Genomic DNA, 17,162 nt, shown 5'->3' with positions numbered 1-17,162 from the left:
GGGAAACCCAGGCTTCTTCTCCTGGCTCCTGGCTTCAGCCTTAGGGAGACAAATACAAGAAGACTAAAGCCAGTTCCCCTCCATTTACCTTGCAATCTGCCCCTCACAAATATGTTTCTTCCACTAGTTAAGAAGGTATCAGCTAAGGACTTTAAATTTCACACTCCTATTTCTGTTAATTCTTTCCTCAAGAAATCATGGGAAAAAAGAAAAGAAAAATACTCCTCTAATCAAATAAAAAGTCTAAGTGCATTGAAATGCCCAAGAATGTATCGTTTAAAAAGTCTATTCTAGCAAGTGGATTTTTTCCCTTCTTTTCTTCTAGATTTGAGGCAATAATTAAACAAGAGGAAAAATATACAAGTATTAACTGAGGTCTTTCCAATACAGAGATCAATCTCATGTTGGTCATGATCACTCTCATTCATCAACAGTGTGGGCAAAAAGAAAAAGGACAAAATGACAAAAAAAAAAAAAAAAACTCAGCAAAACACTTTCTTTTGGGACTTTGGAGTTTCCTTTGTTAAAAAACACAACTATTTCAAAAAAACTAATGTCAAAAAATTTGCTCAGACTCCTAAATACTACCTTACATTCACAGAAGTTTTCAATTATTTTCATATTTTAACTTTTATCTTCAGATGCAGGTATACCTATATTAAGGAAAACTAAACTGAAGTCAGTTACTGTTTCAAATGGGCTTCAACTTCTACCCTACCTCACAATGACTTATAAAAATACCATAATCAAAGATGGAACAGATATTAGAGTTCCTTTGACAATTTTCTCCATTTTTTTTTATATGACAGAGTTAGACAGTGAGGGAGAGAAACAGAGAGAAAGGTCTTCCTTCCCTTGGTTCACCCCCAAAATGGCCGCTACGGCCAGAAGTATGAAGCCAGGAGCCAGGTGCTTCTTCCTGGGCTCCACGCGAGTGCAAGCGCTCAAACACTTGGGCCATCCTCCACTGCCTTCCCGGGCCACAGCAGAGAGCTAGACTGGAAGAGGAGCAACCAGGACTAGAACCCAGTACCCATATGGGATGCCGGCACCACAGGCGGAAGATTAACCAAGTGAGCCACGGCGCCGGCCCCAACAATTTTCTCCATTTTACAGATGAATATAAATGAAGTTTAGAGAAGTCAAATCACCTACCCCATGTTACGGAACTCTCAATGAGTGAATGAAGATTGAAAAATAAGTTCACTAACTTTGGCCTTGTGTTCCTGTAGGTCAGGGGACCTCTTGCTGTGCTATATTAATAAGAAAGATAAAAGTAGCCTAAAAAATCTTAAAAATCACAATGTAGGCCGGCGACACAGCCATATGGGCGCCGGGTTCTAGTCCCGGTTGCTCCTCTTCCAGGCCGGCTCTCTGCTGTGGCCCGGGAGTGCAGTGGAGGATGGCCCAAGTGCTTGGGCCCTGCACCCCATGGGAGACCAGGAGAAGCACCTGGCTCCTGCCTTCGGATCAGCGCAGTACGCTGGCCGCAGCGCGCTGGCCATGGCGGTCATTGGAAGGTGAACCAGCAGCAAAAGGAAGACCTTTCTCTCTGTCTCTCTCTCTCACTGTCCACTCTGCCTGTCAAAAAAAAAAAAAAAAAACACACACACACACACATAATGTAACAGTAGATTAGATCTGCAAAAGGGAAGATATATTTTTAGTGAAATTTAAGCTCAAGGAATTAAGGGCCAGTGCAGTAGCATAGTAGGTTAAACCTCTGCACATGGCTCCAGCATCCCAATGGGTGCCGGTTCTAGTCCTGACTGCTCCTCTTTCAATCCAGCTCTCTACTACGGTCTGGAAAAGCAATAGAAGATGGCCCAAGTGCTTGGGCCCCTGCACGGACAAGGGGGACCCAGAATAAGCTCCTGGCTTTGGATCGGCCTGACTCTGGCCGCAGTGGCCATTTGGGGAGTGAACCAGCGGATGAAGACTTTTCTCTCTCTCTCTCTCTAATAACTCTACCTCTCAAATAAATAAATAAAATCTTTAAAAAGAAAAAAGCCTAAGGAATTAAACAAATGAATTTAAATATAAAACCACCTATCACTCTCATGTCTTCCCTAAAATCCCCATGTATATGTCCTTACATTCTCAATTAAAAGTTCCCTAAAATTCCCACTAACTTGTGAAGTTATTAAGATTTCAAATTTTTTTCACTCATGAACATTAAAAAAAAAAAACCTCTTCAGTAACCACATTACACCCCCCTAATAAATGGTATATGCTGATTTCAGTAGCTATCTTACTTATATCATTTAAGTATTTCTCATTGTATAACCTTTCCTTGAATACAGGTTGAGTATCTCTAATCAAAAAATCTTAAACCCAAGATGCTACAAAACCCCAAACTTTCTGACACCACCGGAGAAAATCCCACACTTAACCTCACGGGACAGGCTACATAGGGCAGGCACACTAAAAATACTACATAAAATTACCTTCAAGCTAGGTGAGTATAAGGTGTATAAAATATAAAAGAAGAATTTCATGTTTAGACTTGGGTTCCATCCTTCAGATATATCACACTATAGGCTAATATTATAAAAGCAAAAAAAAAAAAATCCCAAACACTTCTGGTTTCCAGCATCTTGGATAAAAAATGCTCAATCCGTACTTCCAACTGAAGTACAACAGAAAAATCAGATCTAGTAGGCCATCTAATGCACGCATGCATTAATAAAGATGTAATAACCAGCAGGAACGTATTATAAGGCAGAAGGCTTTTTTGAGAACTACAAATGACTGAGATTGAAAAGACCATGTGGTTTACTCTGTCATAAGAATGCATACAGCATGAACCTTAAAAACACATGGTGAATAGATCTTACTCACTTCTTTGGCAAGGTATGTGAACAAATGTTTAAAATCCTAGCCAGCTGGAAGATGTGACAGTCTTACAAGATAATTCTATAGGCAAAAATCTATCTGATGCATTTATATGCATTCAGGGAAACAAACCAAAATCTATTAAAACTAGGTGCGCGTGCGCGCACACAGAGTATGTAATTCATTCATTTCAATAAGGCCTAAACAAAGCCCTCAAGTATATAAGACCCTTAACAGCAATGCTTTCAAGATTAAACTATAGTGTCCTTGCCCAGAGAAATGCAGAATCAGGTAAGGTAAGCAAAATATTTCTCGAGAAACTAAAAATACATGGTAAGTGCTGAAATATTTCAATAACCCAAAACAGGTGACACTTGCAAATAATAATGGTCATATTCAACTCATTTTAAATTACAACAGCTTTCAACAATACAAGAGCCTGAAGTTTCTCAAAACAGGAAGTGAAAAAATAGCTCTTTTTAGAAAAGGCAGTGAAGTGGAATTATAAGAGTTTAAATGCTTAGAATTTCCTCTAATCTTATTTATGAAAGCGGACTGCTAATGTTTGATTGCATTGATACTAAAAAAATGTTTAGTCAATGCTTAAAAAGGTATTTTGCCGAAATACCCAAATCACTTTTGATGTTACTTTCACTTCCTCTTCTGGAAACCATCATAACCATTTCCTTTAACCACAATACCACAGGTCTAGTAACTTTTAGTAATGTTTCATTTGCCTGTTTTTTGACCCAAATTCACATAGAAACCAATTTCACCAAGTTTCTCAGGCTATGTAATCTCACCCAAAAGTTCAGGTCAATGCAACCTGTAAGTAATACTGTCTAAAATTAAATTATTCCTAACCTACATAAATTTATAATCAAAGCTCCTTACGAAAGGCAGAAGGTTTCTTTGTAATGCCACTGAGCTCCTGCCACATAAAATGCAGCAAACTGAACAGGCTGAATAGGCATGTTGCAGTTACTCTCCAGGTCACCCTGGGCTTACAGCCAATCAATCTTTGCAATCAGGTGAGCAACCAGAGGAACACAGCTATCCTTGCCAGAAGAGCCTTCTCCTTAAGAAATACAGTGTCTACATCAAATTACAGAAACATACCGATTTTATACTAGAACCCCTTGATATAAATTTCAAAGAAAAATATTCATCAGCCCTGACTGGCAACTTACAATCTATTGCTATGATTAAACTGAAAGGTAACGTTTGTGATATATTAAAGAGCTAACGAAACTAGCGATGAAGATGACATCAAGTGCACACTGGAAATCCAAACGATCAGTATATCCAAAAAAAGAAAAAAAATTTTATTTTCTCCTTATTGAATTCTTTAAAATTTATCAGCCCTGTCTTAAAAGAATTGTGGTTGTTTTCTCCTAAGGTAAGTAACTATGATGTTTTCCTATCTTTACATTTACTACTGTTAACTCCAGGCTTCCACTCGTTGTTAACTGCTTAAGATAACATAGATTTTCAATAGCCCTATCATTTACACGACTCAAATTAACAGATTATCCTTCGAACCAGCAGGAAAAGCAACATATTTAGTTTTCATTTTGTACAGACCCCCAACTTTAAGAAATGGTGTTCTGATACAGAAGCAGTGTTCTGGTACTATCAGATAGGGCTGGAAAAAACTAACAGGAGGAGGAGTGAGGAGGGAAGGGAGAGAAGGTTGTTATTCCTGTTCTAGTGACTCACAGCCTACAAGTATTTCAGAAGAAAATTGGTTCCACCCTCGCTTCCCCCTCCTCTCCACTTTGAAAATGAAATGATCCTTAATTGTCAACAAGCCCTCAAATGGCTTTTTATTCGGCAATCCAAAATAAAGTGGCCAAGTGCAAGGGATCCGAGGTTCATCGGACGAGCCGTTCTCGGCCCACATTCCAACACTTTAACACACCAAAAAATGCAGACGTGGGGTGTGATCGCTCGCCGCCGCTGCCACCGCCGCCCGAGTCCTCTCAGCTCGGCTCTGGAACCCCCAAGCTCTCCTGGCCCCCCGGAGAATTTCGCCCACCCATCACCCTCCTTTTCCTGTGGACCCCGAGCCGAGGCTGGAGGCGCAGAGGAGGGGGCGGCCGAAGCGCCCCTCACCCCGCGCCGGGCCCGGCGCCGGATCCGACCGCGGGGCGCGGGGAAATGGCTTCTCTCGCCGCCTGCGGCCGGCCCGCGAACCACTGGGGTAGGCGCCCGCATTAGGCCGCGGCGCACCCCGGCGACCCCGGGCCCGGCCTGCCGCGCCGGAGCCGAGATTTCTGCCCTCGGCGCCGACCGCTGCCCCCACCCTGAGGGCCTCCCTGCCCTCCAGCCCGCCCCAGCCCGCTAGCCCCTCCGCGGCCTCGCCGGCCCGTGCGCACCTTCTTGATGTTGTAGAGGCGGGTGAGCATGCCGACGCCCCGGTCGTTGAGGATGGTGAGCTTCTCCGCCAGCTTCTGCTGACTGGGCTGCAGCACGGAGCGCGACATGGTGGTGGTGGTGGTGGTGCTGCTGCTGCTGCTGCTGCTGCCGGCTGTGGTGGTGGTGGTGGAGCCGCCGCCGCCGCCGGTCGGCCGCCTGGAGCCCGGTCACCCGGCTGCGGCCTCCGCCGCACCCTCTCTCCGGCCTCCTCCCCTCCCGCCCTGGACCTCCACCTCAGGAGAGCGCGCCCATGGCCCTCGCGCCCCAATACCGCGCCAGTGACAGAGCGAGCAGCGGCGGACGCCTCGGGGCCCCTTCCCCCGCAGCAGTCCGCGCCCCAGCAGTCTCCTGCCTTCCGCCCGCCGCCCTTCCGTCCCCACCCCCAGCGCTCTCCGCCCCAGCCCCCACCGAGCCGCCTTCCACGGCTCCTCCACTAGGTGTGGCGGCAGCGGCGGCGGCGGCGGCGGCGTCTCCGGCGGCTGAGAACGAGGCCGCTTCCCGCAGCCCCGGACGAGCGCTCGGTCACCTGATCGACTACGCCGCCGCCCCCGCGAGGCCGGACCGGGAACTGCGGCCCGCGGGCCCTCACCCGCCCCGCCCGGCCTCCCTTCGCCGCAGCCGCTCGGGACCTGGCGCTGGCCCGGCCGGTGTGGTTTGCCAGCTCGCGGGACGGGAGTCCTGAGCGGCGACCGAACTGGGTCGCGTCCTCTGCTTGTCCCACCTTGCCTCACACCTCTGTCCTTCTAGTTCCCCAAAGTTGCCTTTCCGCACCCCCCCCCTTAAAGAGAACCTCAGAAACTCGGGGTGGGGGTGTTTTTCGTGCGAGTTCCGCCCAAGAGTGGGCTGCAGCCTCCAAGCGCATTTTCCTCCCACACTGCCTGACAGACGCTCCCGCGGAACACAGCAGATGTTGTGCTCAGCAAGGCGAGCATCGCTTCTCCCAAGCGCCGGGTCCCATCCGTCCGCCCCCGCCTCAAACCCCTGCGGGAGGGAGGAGGTCGGAAGTGCGGACAGCCGGAGTTTCCGAGATAACCGGCATCTGGAGTTTGTCGAGGACAAGCACCCATCCGGTGCAGACGCTAATGGGCTCTGGCTTGTGGCAGGCAAAAAAAAATAAAATAAAATAAATGTTTGTTCGATGAATAAAGGAATACTCCCATTCTTTTCCCGTTCTCCACCCTAAACATCACTCCTTTTTGGAAACAAGCTACTTTTGTATCTCATCCCCCCCCCCCCCCCGATCAATTTCTCAGCCACACTCCAAGGCTACTCCCTCTGGTCAAATATATTAGAAATGGTTCCAAAAATGAACAAACCAAAGACTTATGTAATTCACTAGGGTGAGAAATTCCAGCCAGAAAGACTGGGCCCACTTTGATGTTCCTGGCATTTCCTTCTTTCAATGTGTTCATCTTTTATATTTATTAATTTTAAATCAAGGGAAAAATAGTCTGCTGCAATAGAAGAAATCCTGAGATTAAATAATCTTTGATTGGATTGACCAAAATATTTCATGAAAAGGAATTGTAACAATAACTTATAAAATATTTTAAAGGCCCTATACCTACTATTAGAGAAATCTTCATACTGATAGCCCAACAAATGATAAGGAGTGGACTGCATTGATTTTACTTAAGGGACGATAGAAAGACTCTAATTTCCATCAAAAAGTCCCAAACAAACCTGTCATTGTGCTTGAGATTCTATACATAGAGTTGTATTACCCTGAAAGAATTCTTTGTGCCTAAATAATCTGTTTTTAATATCAACACCTCAGAGGGCTCACCTTTTGATAATTAGTCATTATCTAGTGGAGAGGTTTACTTTACTATTTTCCAGTATAATAATTAACATTTCAATTTGTAGGAAGCCAGGATCTGCAGCCTGGGATAGTAAGAGCTGCCCTGCAAAGGGAAGGCAGCAGTGAGGGGTTCTGGAGTAGCCGGATCCAATGGAAAGTTGCCAAAATACCTGCATTTTAGGGAAGCCACACCAATTCTAGACGCAGAATTACAGATTCTTACCAATGAGTGACTAATTTTCTAGTCTTTTAAAACTGCTGTACAGAGAACCAGAAAGTGCTATCATATTATAAATGTGAACATTGTCCTACTCAAGTAAAACTATTGTGTTCCGATATGAATTTGAATACTTGAAGGCGCTTATAACTCAGTGTATCCAAAAAAAGGAAGACTGTAGATCTAATCTGACTATTCAAGTTTTATTATAATTAATTTTTAGACATAATGGCCCTAGACTGTAATGGAATATATATCTATTTGAGTAAAACAGATTAAGTCTAAATGAAGTAATCACAATATTTAGATTTTTCTACATTTTGCATCAAAAAGAACTTCATAATTAAGATCATATACACCCCCCACAAATACATACACAGTCTTCAAAAAGTTCATAGAAAACATTATGAAAAAACTATGCATGGATTTCAAAACGTTTTAATCAAAATAAACATCTTTTAATTCCATTTTTCCAGACTTTTAGAAGTATCCTCACATATACTCTTTCTTCCTGAAAAATAAAGACTACATCTCCCATCCTCCCTTGCAGCTTAATGTGGCCAAATGATTTGGCCAATAAGATATATGCTTTCAAGAACCTTAAGAGACTTCTGCTGCTCTCCTTTTGCTATTTCTTCCCTACTTCCTTCATTATGTCACATATAATAAGGATGCAGTGGCCACTAGCTTGGGCCATAAAGGTAACAGTCACACACTAAGCACGGCAAAACAGATGGAAGATGTATGTGAGTGCCTTAGAACAGAGCAGCTCTATGAAACCTGGCTTGTCTGGATCTGAATTTTGTGTGAAAGAGAAACAAAAATTGATTTTAACTCCTTTTGTTTTGGATTTTTTTCTATTACAGCCAAATGTGATCTTGAATAATAGTTTCTGCAGCTAATATTTTATCTCTACTAGGAATAAGGCAAGGAATGAATGATTTATTGCTTTTTGCGCTACTTGTCAGATGCTAGTTTGAATTACATTTTCTCATCTACCTCTCTCAAAAATCCTTTGAAATATTATTATCTTTCATTTGATGGATGAAGAAATGTAAATGCACATAAGTTTTTTTTTTAAACCATCAAAGTCTCACCAAAAGAAAGTGGGAAAGCTGATATTGGATCCCCTTTGTGAGTCTGACTCCAAAGTTCGTGTTAACTACTGTGAACAACACTGAAGACCTGTTAGATGTCATTACATTTTTTGTGCATTCTGAACTTGATTTTGTAATTTCCTCTAAAGTCCCTTAACCCTGCCTAAACCTTCATAAATAGTCCTTTCAACAAACCTTCTTCCATCTGCAGCTAAAGTATGCCACGGTTTCCCCTGACCTATATACCAACCATTCAGCAGCTCCCTTTAGCTTTGCTTTCTCCTGAAACCAGAATGAGAATTATTTCTATCATTTTTTTGCTAATCATGATGAATTTTTAATTTGCTTTTAAAAAATGGTTTAGCTGGAGCTGGCACAGTGGCACAGCAGGTTAAAGCCCTGGCCTGCATTGGCAACATCCACCAGTTTGAGTACCGGCTGCTCCACTTCTGATCCAGTTCCCTGCTGATGTGCCTGGGAAAGCAGTGGAGGATGGCCCAAGTGCTTGGACCCCTGCACCCATGTGGGAGACCTGGAAGAAGCTCCTGGCTCCTGGCTTCGGATCGGCCCAGCTCCAGCAGTTGCGGCCATTTGGGGAGTGACCTATCTCTCTGTGTCTTTACCCTTCTCTCTGTAACTCCGTCTTTCAAATAAATAAAATACATCTTTAAAAAATTGATTTAGCTGACCCAGCCCTCTGTGGTTGCTTTCCAATGTAAGGTAAGAAGAGAAAAAACTTGTTGAAGGACATGTCTTAGGGTCTTAGGATAAAACCCTTTGTTTAGAAGTCTCCTGTCAAAGGTATTGTTTCTCATGTTCTTAAAGGCAAATGCAACATTTTCCTTCCATCAGACTTCAAACCAGGTACTGCTAGCTAAGTATGACTGGGAATATATGAATAAATTTACCTTAAAAACAGTCTGGGAACAATGTAGAAGATACAGGTATATCAGTGTTGTCTGTCTTCCTTTGGGAAACTGCCACATTCTGACAAAATCAAACAGGAATAAAAAGATGAACCAAGCTTTAGAGTCAAGCATAAGTAAATAAAAAAAGTAATGGGACTTTTCAAGGAATTGCCATTTTAAAAATTATTTGATGGCCGGCGCCGCGGCTCACTAGGCTAATCCTCCGCCTTGCGGCGCCTGCACACCGGGTTCTAGTCCCGGTTGGGGCGCCGGATTCTGTCCCTGTTGCCCCTCTTCCAGGCCAGCTCTCTGCTGTGGCCAGGGAGTGCAGTGGAGGATGGCCCAGGTGCTTGGGCCCTGCACCCCATGGGAGACCAGGAAAAGCACCTGGCTCCTGGCTCCTGCCATCAGCTCAGCGCGGTGCACCGGCCGCAGCGCGCCGGCCGCGGTGGCCATTGGAGGGTGAACCAACGGCAAAGGAAGACCTTTCTCTCTGTCTGTCTCTCTCACTGTCCACTCTGCCTGTCAAAAAAAATAAAAAATTATTTGAAACACTGTGTATTGTTAAATCATAGCATAAACAGGAAAGAATTCTGGGTGAATAGTTGTGGGAAAGGTCAAGGGAAAATTTCACTGTAGTTTAACAGTGATCAGAGAGAAATACGATGTCATTACTTCAAGTTCCATTCTCTCACATGGTAAGGACCACAAGGTATGAAATGTACTCCATTAAAAATGATTAAGAAAGAGAATAGGGAAAAGATAGAGCAACAGTATCCCAGTATCTCTGGTAAGTGAAGTAAGGAGTAAAGGCTTAGCCAGAGATTGCAACTTGGTACAGTGGACGAGTAACCGAGACAGGCCTAAATGAAACATAAGAACTGTCCATAGTCTCAATCTTAAAAGTTCAAAAAGAAAGCAACGAAAAATTAGTTACAGCCTTCATCTTGACCATGAACCACCAATTAGATTCATCTTATAGCCTACCAGACATTTGGTAAAACAACTCACACATGCTTGTTTGCTTCTGCTTTACAAAACTAAAGACACACTTCGCTTTCCTTTAAGTCTTTCAAAGACCTTCAGATCCATGTGTGGAATTTCTAAAATAATGCAATTATTTTAATAAATTTCTAAAATAATGAACAATGATTCACTCTAATTTTTTCTGTTATTTTCTCAGTGAAAAGGACTTTTGTGCTTTTGCTTTAGAATTGTATTGTTTTACAATATTATCTGTAAATATTATATAATGAAACATATATCAGTGTATATAAATACTGATTGATTTTTTTGTTTGATCTTACATATTTTAAACATTAGAATGTTGTAGCAGGCATTGTGGCACACTGGGATAAGTCCTAGATTTGAACTTGGACTGCCTGGTTCAAGTTCCAGCTACTTCCAATCCAGCTTCCTGCTAATGCACAGCCTTGAGGGCAGCAGGTGATAGTTCAAGTATTTGGGTCCCTGCCACCCCTGTGAGAGACCTGTATGGAGCGCCTGACTTCTGGCTTTGGTCTGTCCCAATACCAGCTACTGTACACATTTGGGCTGTGAACCAGAGGGTAGAAGAAGATTGATCTCTCTTCCCTCCCCCAAATAAATTAAAAATAATCATAAAAATACTAGATTACTACATGGAAAACTGACAATATCAGAATGGTAGAACAAGTTTGCAATGGAATAAAAGTTAAGCCTATGATAATACTAATTTCCAGTTGAACACAAATAATCCACTTACATTTTTACATCAGTCTACTTCAAAAGTGAATACTCTTTGGAAACTTAGGAAATATTGAATATACTGATCTGGACCTCCAGGGAGAGGTCTAGACTACACTGGAAAAGCAGATTGGGAACCATCAGACTATGTATATTATTTGGAGCCATGAGAATAAATGAAATTATTTTGGGAGACTTTTTTAAAAAGTAAAATAGGATCTAGTCTAGAGCCCCAAGAAACGCTAACTTTTAGGGATTGCTTGGAGGAAGTTAAGCCAGCAAAAATACTAGCCAAAAGTGATGCAGGAGGTAGAAACAAAGCACAAGCAAATGGACTCTCAGGAGTCAGAAGAAGAGATCATTTTAAGAGATTGTTGTCCACCAAGTTAATTGCTACCAAGACATTAAATTAGACAAAAACTGAACATAAAATTCTCATTGATTTTAGCAACTGTTAGGTTTTGGGTATGTAGAGAAGAACAATTTCTACAGAGTGGTGGAGGTTACTTAAAATTAGAATGAGACAATTGGAGGTCTTTGATTCTAATAAATCCTTTAAATCTTAAAAAAAATAGAATGAGAGTTAAAGATATGAAAATCGCATATTCACATACCTTTTGAGTTGTCTTTAAAAAATATTTATTTAGGCGCCATCACTGTGGCATAGCAGGTAAAGTCACTGCCTACAGTGCCGGTATCCCATATGAGTGCTAATTTGAGTACTGGCTGGTCCACTTCAGATCCAGCTCTTTACCAATGCATCTGGTAAAGCAGTGGAAGATGGCCCAAGTCCTTGGGCCCCTGCACCATGTGGGAGTCCCGAAAGCTCCTGGCTCCTGTCCTGGTTTCAAATTGACCCAGCTCCAGCCGTTGCGGCCATTTGGGCAATGAATCAGCAGATGGAAGATATCTCCACCACCACCCCACCTCTCCTTTTTTTTTTTTTAAATTTAACTTAATTTATTTTTTTCTTAAGATTTATTTTATTTATTAGAAAGACAGTGTTACAGAGAGAGGTAGAGACAGAGAGAGAGGTCTTCCATCCACTGTTCACTCCCCAGATGGCCCAAACAGCAGGAGCTGAGCCAATCCAAAGTCAGGAGCCAGGAGTTTCTTCCAGGTCTCCCATGCGGGTGCAGGGACCCAAGGCCAGTGCTTTAACCCAGGGCACTATAGCTCAGCCCCCCACCTCTCCTCTGTAACTCTTAAAAATAAATAAGTAAATCTTTTAAGAATTTTTATTTATTTATTTATTTAAGTCAGAGTGATGGTGGATGTTAGAGATCTGCTACATGCTGGTTCACTACCCGAATGCCAATGCCTGTAACAGCCAGAGCTGAACCAGGCCAAAGCCAGGATCCAGGAACTCCATTGTAGTCTCTCACATGAGTTACAAGGGCCTAAATACTCAGGCCATCTTCTGCTGCTTTCCCAGGAGCATTAGCAGGAAGCTGGATCAGGAAAAGATCAGCTGGGACTCAAATCAATATTCTGATATGGGATGCTGGTATCACAAGTGGGAGCTGAACTCACTTAGCCACAATGAATTGTGGCATACTGGATCACTGCTTCAGTTATAGAAACAGCTGACATTGAAGAAAGAAAGAAAGAAAGAAAGAAAGAAAGAAAGAAAGAAAGAAAGAAAGAAAGAAAGAAAGAAAGAAAGAAAGAAAGAGAGAGAAAGAAAGGGAGGGAGGGAGAGAAAGAGAGAAAGAGAGAGAGAGGGAGAGAGAGGGAGAAAGAGAGAAAGAGAGAGAGAAAGAGAGAGAGACAGAGAGAAAGGGAGAAAGGGAGAAAGGGAGAAAGGGAGAAAGGGAGGGAGAGGAAGGAAGGAAGGAAGGAAGGAAGGAAGGAAGGAAGGAAGGAAGAGGGAAGGAACGAGGGAAGGAAGGGAAGAGGGAAGGAAGGAGGGAAGAAAGGAAGGAAGAGAGGAAGGGAGGATGGGAGGGAGGGAACAAACCAAACCCAAAATCAGTAGGAGGAGAAAAATTATAAGGATCAGAGCAGAAATAAATGAAATTGAAACAAAGAAAACAATCCAATATATAAAGAAAACAAAAAGCTGGGTGTTTTTTTTTTTTTTTGAGAAGATAAAAAAAATAGACAACCTTTAGCCAGACTAACAAAGAAAAAAGGAGAGAACTAAAAAAATAAGAGAGAAATGAAAAAAGAGACTTCACAGCTGAACCACTGAAATACAAAGAACCATAAGAAACTACAGTGAAAACCTATATACAAATAAATTTGAAAGCCTCGAAGAAATGGATAAATTCCTCAATACATATAATAAACCAATATTAGATCAATAAGATATAGACAATATAAACAGACCCATAAGAAGCAATGAGATGAAGCAGTAATTAAAAGTCTTTCATCATGAAAATGTCCAGGATCTGACAGCTTTGCTACTGAATTCTACAAAACATTAAAGAGGAAATAACTCCAATACTTTTCAAACTATTCCAAAATATTGAACAAGATGCAACTCTGCTAAACTCTTCCTATAAGCCCAGCATTACTCTGATATCAAAACTGAAAAAAAACAGCACGAAAAGAAAATTACAGGCCCATATCCTTGATGAAAATAGATGCAAAGATTCTCAACAAAATACTAAAAAACCAACTCCAAAATCACACCAAGAAGATCATATATCACAATCAAGTGATATATAACAAAGATACAAGTTATTTTTTTGGTTCAAAATTTGCAAATTGATAAATGTCAAAAATCACATCAACAGAATGGAAAATAAAATATGGTCATCTCAGTAGATGTGGAGAAAGCATTTCATAAGATTCAACACCCCTTCAAGGTAAAAAAAAAAAAAAACAAAACTATCCACAAATTAGATATAGAAGGATATACCTCAAAGCAAGAAAGGCTGGGGCCGGCGTTGTGGCGTAGCGGGCGAGGCCACCACCTACAGTGCTGACATCCCATATGGGTGCCAGTTCGAGACCCAGCTGCCTCACTTCTGATCCAGCTATCTGCTATGGTCTGGGAAAGCAGTAGAAGATGGCACAAGTCCTTGGGCCCCTGTACCTGAGTGGGAAACCCGGAAGAAGCTCCTGGCCCCTGGCTATGGATCTGCGCAGCTCTGGCCTTTGTGGCCAATTGGGGAGTGAACCAGTTGGATGGAAGACCTGTCTCTGTGTAACTCTGAATTTCAAGTAAATAAGTAAATCTTTAAAAAAAAAAAACTGGCCGGCGCCGCGGCTCACTAGGCTAATCCTCTGCCTAGCGGTGCTGGCATACCGGGTTCTAGTCCCGGTCGGGGCGCTGGATTCTGTCCCGGTTGCCCCTCTTCCAGGCCAGCTCTCTGCTGTGGCCCGGGAGTGCAGTGGAGGATGGCCCAGGTGCTTGGGCCCTGCATCCCATGGGAGACCAGGAAAAGCACCTGGCTCCTGGCTCCTGCCATCGGATCAGCGTGGTGCGCCCGCCGCAGCACGCCGGCTGCGGCGGCCATTGGAGGGTGAACCAACAGCAAAGGAAGACCTTTCTCTCTGTCTTTCTCTCTCACTGTCCACTCTGCCTGTCAAAAAAAAAAAAAAAAAAAAACTATAAAGGCTATGTATGACAAACCAACAGCCAATATCATACTAGATGGAGAAAACAGTACCCCTCAAATCTGGATTAAGACGAAGAAGTACACTTTAACCACTCTAATTCAATATAGTACTGGACGTATTAACAAGAGCAAGTAGGGAGGAGAAAGAAATAAAGGGCATCAAAATTGGAAAAGAGGAAATCAGAATATCCATGTTTGCAGATGACATGATGTTGTACATGGGAAAACCTAATCACTCCACTGAACTGATGAACCAATTCAGTAAAGCTGCAGGTTACAAAATAGACATACAAAGTCAATAGCTTTTTTTATACATGAATGACAAACTTACTGAAAGAAATTAGGTAAGAAATCCCATTCACAATAGCCACAAAAATAATTAAATATCTAGGAATAAATTTAAAAAAGAAATGAAAGAGCTGTACAATGAAAATTATCAAACATTGATGAAAGTAATCATCTAGAACACAAAAAATGGAAAGATATTCCTTGCTCATGGATTAGAAGAATCAATATCATTAAAATGTCTATGATACCTAAAACAATCCACAGATTCAAAGCAATCTCCATCAAAATACCAATTACATTCTTTATAGAATTAGAAAAAAAAATCTTAAAATTCATATGGAATCACAAAATACCCAGACTAGACAAAGTAATCTTGAGTTAAAAAAAAATCAAGTTGTGCGTATCACGATGCCTGACTTCAAAGAATACTACAAAGCAATAGTAATGTAAACAGTATGGTACTGGCATAAAAACCAATACATCGATCAATGGAACAGAGAGTCCAGAAATTAATCCATGTACAAACAAACCAACTAATTGCTGACAAAAGTGCCCAGACTATACATTGGAGTAAGGATAATCTCCTCAAGTAATACCTCTCACCTTGTACAAAAAATAACTTGATGGACCAAAGACCTAAATTTAACACCTGAGACTATGAATTGCTGGAGGAAAATGTAGGAGAAACACTCCAAGACACTGGTGTAAGTGATGACTTCTTGGATAAGGCATTCCAAAGCATAGACAGCAAAGGAAAAACTAAACAAATGGAACTATATCAAACTTAGAAGCTTCTGCACAGCAAATAAAACACTCAAAGGAGACATTGAACAGGATGGAAAAAATATTTGTGAGCTACTTATCCAACAAAGTATTAATATCATGAATATATCAGCATCTCAAAAAAAAACTCAACAGCAAAAAAAATTGCCAATCCATTTAAGAAATGGGCAAAGGACCTCAACTGATAATTCTCAAAATGAGAAATACAGGCCGGCGCCGCAGCTCACTAGGCTAATCCTCCTCCTAGCGGCGCCGGCACACCAGGTTCTAGTCCCGGTCGGGGCGACGGATTCTGTCCCGGTTGCCCCTCTTCCAGGCCAGCTCTCTGCTGTGGCCTGGGAGTGCAGTGGAGGATGGCCCAGGTGCTTGGGCCCTGCACCCCGTGGGAGACCAGGAAAAGCACCTGGCTCCTGGCTCCTGCCATCAGATCAGCACGGTGCGCCGGCCGCAGCGCGCTGGCCGGGGCGGCCATTGGAGGGTGAACCAACGGCAAAGGAAGACCTTTCTCTCTGTCTCTCTCTCTCACTGTCCACTCTGCCTGTCAAAAAAAAAAAAAAAAATGAGAAATACAAATAGGGGCTAGCATTGTGGTAGAGTGGGTAAAGCCCCTGCCCACAATGTCAGTATCCCATTTGGGTGCTGATTCATGTCCCAGCTGCTCCATTTCCAATCCAGCTCCCTGTTAATGGCCTGGAAAAGCAGCAAAAGATGGACCAATTGCTTGGGCCCCTGCTAATGCAGGAGACCAGGAAGGAGCACCTGGCTCCCAGCTTTGGCTGGGCCCACCACAGGTGTTGTGGCCATCTGGAGAGTGAACCAGCAGATGGAGGACCTCTCTCTGTGTATCTCTCTCTCTCACTCTGTATCTCTTTCAAATAAGTAAATAAATATTAAAAAAAATACAAATGGCCAACAAATATATGAAAAAATGTTCAACATCACTAGCATTTGGGGAAATGTAAATCAAAACCACAATGAGCCATCACCTCACCCCCGTTAGAATGGCTGTTATCCAAAAGACAGAGAGTAGCAAATGCTGGCAAGGTTGTGGAGAAAGGAGAACATTTACATACTGTTGATGAGAATGTAAATTAGTGCAGAATGTTTATACACTGTTGGAGAAAATGTAAATTAATGTAGCCACAGCGGAAAACTGTATGCTGATTTCTTAGGAAACTAGAAATAGACTTGCCACTTGATCCAAAATTCCTGCTACTGGCTATATACCCAAAAGACATGAACACATTTTATCAAAGAGATATTTGCACCACCATGTTATAGAAGGACTTTTCACGAGTCAAAACACGAATCAACCAAGGTGTCCATCATCAGATGAATGGATAGAGAATATGTATTATATATATATATACACAACAGAATAATATTCAACTATAAAAAACAGTGAAATTCAACCATCTGCATCAAAATGTATACAACTGGAGGACATCATGTTGAATTAAATAAGCCAACCAAAGAAAGACAAATACTACATGTTCTCCCTTAATATTAAAAAGAAAAAAA

The 17,162-nt window shown here is 42.4% G+C and overlaps 1 protein-coding gene across 4 annotated transcripts in view; it reads right to left on the bottom strand.

The window, feature by feature from the left end:
- NCKAP1 (NCK associated protein 1) overlaps positions 1-5,781 on the bottom strand; it is a 116,229-nt gene extending 110,448 nt beyond the window's left edge. For 2 of the 4 annotated variants that reach the window (XM_008258817.5, XM_051848378.3), the window contains exon 1: positions 5,214-5,590. In XM_008258817.5, the coding sequence (XP_008257039.1) occupies positions 5,214-5,321 (108 nt within the window). In that variant the 5' untranslated portion in view covers positions 5,322-5,590. Of the gene's footprint in view, positions 1-5,213 lie in introns of all 4 variants that reach the window. The other 2 variants (XM_002712325.6, XM_051848379.3) reach the window with 2 other exon arrangements.
- Between the last annotated feature and the right edge of the window lie 11,381 nt (positions 5,782-17,162).

This window comes from Oryctolagus cuniculus, chromosome 3 (genome assembly GCF_051225735.1).
Source record: "Oryctolagus cuniculus isolate XC-2025 breed Fujian yellow rabbit chromosome 3, ASM5122573v1, whole genome shotgun sequence".
In the NCBI taxonomy this organism is placed as follows: domain Eukaryota; kingdom Metazoa; phylum Chordata; class Mammalia; order Lagomorpha; family Leporidae; genus Oryctolagus; species Oryctolagus cuniculus.
This window is presented reverse-complemented; position numbering and strand designations above follow the sequence as displayed.